The sequence below is a fragment of the Terrapene carolina genome, unplaced genomic scaffold, assembly GCF_002925995.2.
Source record: "Terrapene carolina triunguis isolate 2854851 unplaced genomic scaffold, T_m_triunguis-2.0 Scaffold35022, whole genome shotgun sequence".
In the NCBI taxonomy this organism is placed as follows: Eukaryota; Metazoa; Chordata; order Testudines; family Emydidae; genus Terrapene; species Terrapene triunguis.
The window spans coordinates 9,389,957-9,395,956 of NW_020699373.1; the positions used below are offsets into that span (position 1 = coordinate 9,389,957).

Sequence of the window (6,000 nt, forward strand, 5' to 3'; positions counted from 1 at the left end):
CATGTGTGTATTTGAATGCAGCTGTGTGCCAGTCTCCCTGCTTAAATGGTGGGAAATGTATACGACCAAATCGGTGCCATTGCCCCTCATCATGGACTGGACATGACTGCACGAGGTAAGTGCTGGCAAACAGTCTTTCACATCAGGTTTGTGTCTGACTCTAATGATCTAATTAAATGGAAGGTAAAGTTAAATAAGGAGCCTCTGTACAGATGAAAATCTTTTGGTGCAGGTCCGTTGAGGCATGTAAGCAGCATGCCCTCTACCTCTGCAAGGTATTTATAAAAAGAACAGGAGTACTTGTGGTACCTTAGAGACTAACACATTTATTTGAGCATAAGCTTTCGTGGGCTACAGCCCACTTCATCGGATGCATAGAATGGAACATATATTGAGGAGAGATATATACACATACAGAGAGCATGAAAAGGTGGGAGTTGTCTTACCAACTCTGAGAGGCCAAGTAAGTAAGAGGGGAAAAAAAACTTTTGAAGTGATAATCAAGATAGCCCAGTACAGACAGTTTGATAAGAAGTGTGAGAATACTTACATGGGGAGATAGATTCAATGTTTGTAATGGCTCAGCCGTTCCCAGTCTCTATTCAAGCCTAAGCTGATTGTAGACCACCACTCACAGTCTATGGTTTGTTCACTGCACCGGATTTGGCAAAGGCCGCCGTTTGGATTTTCTCCTCTTGTTTTATGGGGCTGGCTCTAATGCCTATTTCACTTAGACTGTAAGCTTTCTGGGACTGGAACCATCTTCTTGTTCTGTCTTTCAGAACCTCAAGAGAGGTTGTTCCTGTGACATTCCCATCTAGGACATGAAGCAGAAAAGCCAGAACTCCCATGACAAAGCCAGTTCTCATAAGATTTCCAGCTTGATTTTTGCAGATTCCAAGAGGTTTGATAAGCTTTGATTTAGCAACCAAACCTTTTGGAGTTTATCTGAGCCGAACCAGAACTTCGAACCTTTTGAGGTTCTCCTGTCACCAGTTTGAACTGTTTTTATTATTAACCAAAGATTATAAATATGTGCAGCACTTTATATACCCAGAAGAAGACAGGTCCCTGGTCCAGTGAGCTTACAGTCTAAGGGTCCAGACCTCAGTACAGGGAACTTCCATCAACTCCAGTGGAGGTTCTTCATGCAGACAGCTTAAAGGGTTGATGCTTAATTAGACATAACACAACTGATGACCCTGGACAAAGGAGATTCAAAAACAAGAATAATGAGATTTGTTTTGTTTGTTTCATATCTTGTTAGCTTCAGACTTTGGCCTCAGCCCTGCAGTGAGCTCCATTCAGATTCAAGGATCTGTAGCTCACCGCAGGATCGGGACCTTGGTTTAAGTTTTAAAAGGATACAGTGACACATACAAGCCAGAGTAGATAACACTGAAAAGAAGGCTAGTAGTGGTTGGCTAGCTGGAAGAAATGACTTTTAAGAGGAGATTTGAATGACTGGAGGTTTATATCAGGATCCAGGACTAGATTTCCTTCATTGTTTCCAATATGGTGCCAGGTGTCAATCTTTTATATGCTCCCTGAAGCCACCTGGCTCTCAAGGCCGTCCTTACCCATACACAAACTACGCAGCTGCGTAGCGCACCAGGAAATTTGGGGCACCAAATTGCCCCAGATTTCCTGGTGCCCTACACAGCTGCGTGCTGCTCCAGCAGCCAGCCCGATCTCCCGGCCAGCTCAGCCCCCGCCCCACCCCCACTCCACCCCTTCCCCTGAGCTATGGCCCAGGGGACTGCAGCAGAAGTCGGGCCACTAGTGAGTGCTGGGGAGCGGTTCCCCCTGCTCCCCCTGCTCCCCAAGCCTGGGAGCCAGGGGAGTAGAGCGGAGCGAGCTGGGGCCGGGTCACTCCACTTCCTGCCACCCGTGAGTGCGGAGTCAGACCCACCCTGCAATCACCGGGTGGCAGGAAGGGGAGCGACCTGGCCCCAACCTGCTCCGCTCTGCCAGCTCGTGCTGGAGGGTGGTTTCCCCCCAAGCCTGTTCCTGCCCTGCCCCCCACAGACCTTGGGCACAGCCCTCCCCACCCCCCACAGACACCTGGGGAGTCCCACACACACACACACACAGGCCTGGGGCAAGTCCCCTGCACTGCGTAGGGCACCACAATGTCCACGGATGGTCCTGCTGGCTCTAATCACTTCTGCTTTCATTTTGATATGCCTCACCCTGCTGATTCATTCTGTATATTATAGAACACTAATCTTGTTTTGTTTGTTTGTTAATGCAGGAAAAGGAAGGCTGGATTCTATCCCTTTTAACAGCAGAGGAACTGTTTTATACTAAGAAAATATTTCTTCAGCATAGCCACTGGGGCTTGAAACCTAATGCATTGTAAATCAAATCCAGTGCTTTTTTCCCCCCTTGAAAATGTTTTTGCTTTGTGATATATTTTTCCTATACTTTTCCATTTTTAAAGAAACCATCTGTATTTTTCATATACAAAAATATAACAAATATATGCTGCTACACACACACAAATGTACAAATTCTGCTGTCCAGCAAGGAAATAGCTTGTGTACATTTTGGTCCTTGCCATTCCTTGAATACAACTGGTTAATTAAAATACATTTTACTGCCAACCAAGAGTAAACAGGATGTTGCAATTCTGGGTACTAGTTGCCAAAGCCTTACTGTAATTCAGCAGTTAGACAGTAGACCGTAGTTACTGTAGGCTAAACTGAGCTGTGAAACATTCCATGATACTTTGAACCTGATCTCACTTACAGCTATGAGAATTAAGTCAATCTCAACCTCCTGGCACTCTGCTACAATGGAGTTATACCAGTGTCAGGCTGGTGAAAGAGGAGAATCAATCAATATAATTTTTGCCATAAGGAATTAATTTTCTTTTTAAATGTTTTAATGAGAGGGTGTTTGTGTTAAGTTTACCATAGATTTACTGGTGAAATAGTCACAAGTTTAGACTAGGTGGGAGAATGTTGTGTAGCTCAAAATGAAATAGCCAGACAACTCCAGTAGCCATATCCATGGAAACAGGTGAAATTGACAGGTGATATTTGTAGTGTGCAGAACCATCAGTGAACCAAAAAAATAGTCTCTCTCACACACATACACATACACACACACACACATACACCTTGCCAACTAAGAACTATAAAGTGCACAATCCACATAGGAGTGAGCTATTCCAAGTCATACGTAAAGTCTGTCGCGCAGACACCCCTATTGCTGAACATATTAGCGTCATAAGAAACATGCACCTGAGTGCCCTTGTTAAAAATGCCCCTCACTAGGGATCCAAAACACTGATACTCTCCTATTGCTAAGTAAAAGCAGAGGGTGAAAGGAATGTTTGGGGAGTGGAGTGTGTTTGGTATTAGCATTAGAGAGTGAACGTCTGATGTATGAAAGGAGTTACTGTACAAGAATTTGGCTTAGAAACCTTACCTGACACGCCTTTCTACAAACACTCTGCTCGCTAGGTTCAAAATGCTCACGTAATAAAGCAAAATTAGTATCAACATTAGGAAAGAAGAGGAAGGAAATAATTTATCTCATGGAGCTTTATTTACTCTTAAACCACTCTGTGTGCACACTCTGGTTCCCCACCCGTCCCTTTTATAGTTAGGTATCCCTTATGAACGCGTCCAGGGAAATGTAGTCAAAAACAAAGAGGAGTTAATTATGTACGTGCAACTGCTGTGGGCACCAGTGAAAGGAAAACATCTGATTGTTGTGGTGCCAACTATAGAGGCAGAGAAAAATGACAAGTGGATCCTGTAATGGTAGCAACTGCCAATTTAAAAAAAAAAGGTGGATTGGAGAAGAAAAGGAGGGAATTTTGTAAAATGGATTCTTCTTTTCCTATCTCAGTTCTAATGCAAATTAAATTCCAGCCTTCAACCTGCAACCACAGCAACCAATTGATAGATTGCCATTCAGATTATAGCATGCTATAATTGAACAAAAGCAATTAGAAGAGTTAAGGAGCTTCTCCTCCTATCAAGCGGAGATAGTACAGGGCAACTATACTGTGGCATCCAACTCTACTACAGTGGGTTTCCTTTACAATTTTGATTTAATCATTACTGCTAAAATATCAGAATATGATAACGTGCTACACTATAGTTCCCCCCAAAGAAATAATCATATAGCAACTTAGGTCTTGGAGAGGTTTGCACCAAATAGTTGCACGCATGCTCTCAATAAATACTGTCTTTGGGAATGAATCACCACCATTTATCAATACGCATTTCATTTGCCTTTCTCTTTGCTATCACCGAAACTTCGTTTTCCGTTTTTATTTTGTTTAAAATGTCCTGGGAATTTAGCAGTGTTTATTACAAACGTTTAAAAACTGATAAACATCAGTGCAACAAATTAACTTCACAATTGTGTGGGTAAATATGGAGGGATGGGGGGATAGAAAACAAGCAACAAATAGAGAAAAGTAAAAGCAGTTTAATGCTGTGGTTAATTTCATGAACTGTACTTTAATAAGCACACATCTGCACGCGAGTGTATCTTCCACTACATTACCTTATTTTAACAGGCAGCGTAACATTACACTTAGACAAACATAGTATAAACATAAACACAGCTACCTAATGTCATGTATTGGGTTTCTTGAGAGTCCAAAATTTGGGTGAAAATCAGTAAAAACTGAAAAATGGCTTTTTTAAAACCCAAGAATCTTTCAGTAAAAATCACGTAAAACTGAAAACAAAGGGCCTTAGCTGTCCCACCCAGAGTGTTACTGGAGGCCTTTTGTTCCATATGACCTGTTTGCAGTACACCGCCCAGAAACTACAGGAGATGGAGTGGGTAGATGGAGAAAACTGAGCTATCTTTTTATATACACACACATTTATATATATATTGTTCTTGTCTCTTTACAAAAACCAAACCGTATCTTTTCTACTGTGTCTGTATAGTGTGTGCCCTTTCTCTCCTTGTGATGCCCTGATTCTGTCTCGCCCTGATGCTCTCTTTGGAGTAGAACAGTGTTGTGTATGGAGGCACTTTGTGTTGTTAGGAGACTGCTTAAGAGGAGCCACATGGCCTGCCTCTAGCACTGGACGTTCACATGGATGAACAGTTAGACAGGACTCAAAGACCAGTCTGGAAAAACCATGTCATTAGCAGAGCTGCTGGCAAGGCACAAAGGCTGTTCTAGTTAATGATATTTTGCTCTTTACAATAATATAGTCTCAGAGGAACAATCTTTTTGCAAATACTGTATTGTCATTTATGTCACTGCTTGTTGTGTGTATTAAATGACTTCTGTCTGATGCACTTTACACTGTAAATAAAGTTGCACCCTATTTAGTACCTGTAAATACAACTTTGCGCTCTTTCATTAGTGCCTAACAACAGCTTCCTGTGTCTCCTCCCAGCTCTCCATGGCCTGATGTAGGCGTTGGGGTTGTTAAGAGAAGTGGATCTCCACTCAAGTGCAATGATTGAATCATTAATAATCATTCTGAAAGACTAATCCAGGACATCCAAACTTCATTCTTTAGCTGAAGGTGCAATTAGCAGTGTTTTTAAAATCCTCTCCTCTGGTTGGAGATGTATGAAAAGCGAATGGGCCAAACTCAGGCTTGGTGTAAGCAAGTGCAACTCTATTAAAGTCAACATGTGCTCTTTGCTACCGGTGACCGAGCTGGATTTGTCTCGAGTGCTCTGCTGGGCTCCCGGCATTGTGCACTGACAGGAAGGTTTTCAGAGGCGCTTAAGGGGATTTTCAAAGCTATCCAGGTCCCTACTGAAGGGGAGCTGGGAGCCAAACTCCTTTAGACTCTCTTGAAAATCCCAGTATCTTGTGGACGATATGCTATCCTAGAAGATATTCCCAACAACCGATGTTACCACTGTTCCATACGAGGAAAGTATAGAACAGGTCAGCCAAACGATTTTTTGCAAACCACACCGCTGGTTGCAGGTCACATGAGAAATTGCACTGGATTTGATGCAAGCTTATTATGGGGACTTTGGGCTTGTTTGGTGGCG

General features: G+C 42.8%; 1 protein-coding gene across 1 annotated transcript in view; it reads left to right on the top strand.

Annotated features, from left to right (window-relative positions):
- Nucleotides 1–5,638, top strand: part of LOC113405318 (sushi, von Willebrand factor type A, EGF and pentraxin domain-containing protein 1-like) — a 169,722-nt gene extending 164,084 nt beyond the window's left edge. Inside the window, exons 47-48 of the mRNA XM_026646401.2 lie at nucleotides 22–115; nucleotides 2,255–5,638. Coding sequence (XP_026502186.1) covers nucleotides 22–115; nucleotides 2,255–2,285 — 125 coding nt within the window. The 3' untranslated portion in view covers nucleotides 2,286–5,638. The remainder of the gene's footprint in view (nucleotides 1–21; nucleotides 116–2,254) is intronic.
- The last annotated feature ends 362 nt before the right edge of the window (nucleotides 5,639–6,000 follow it).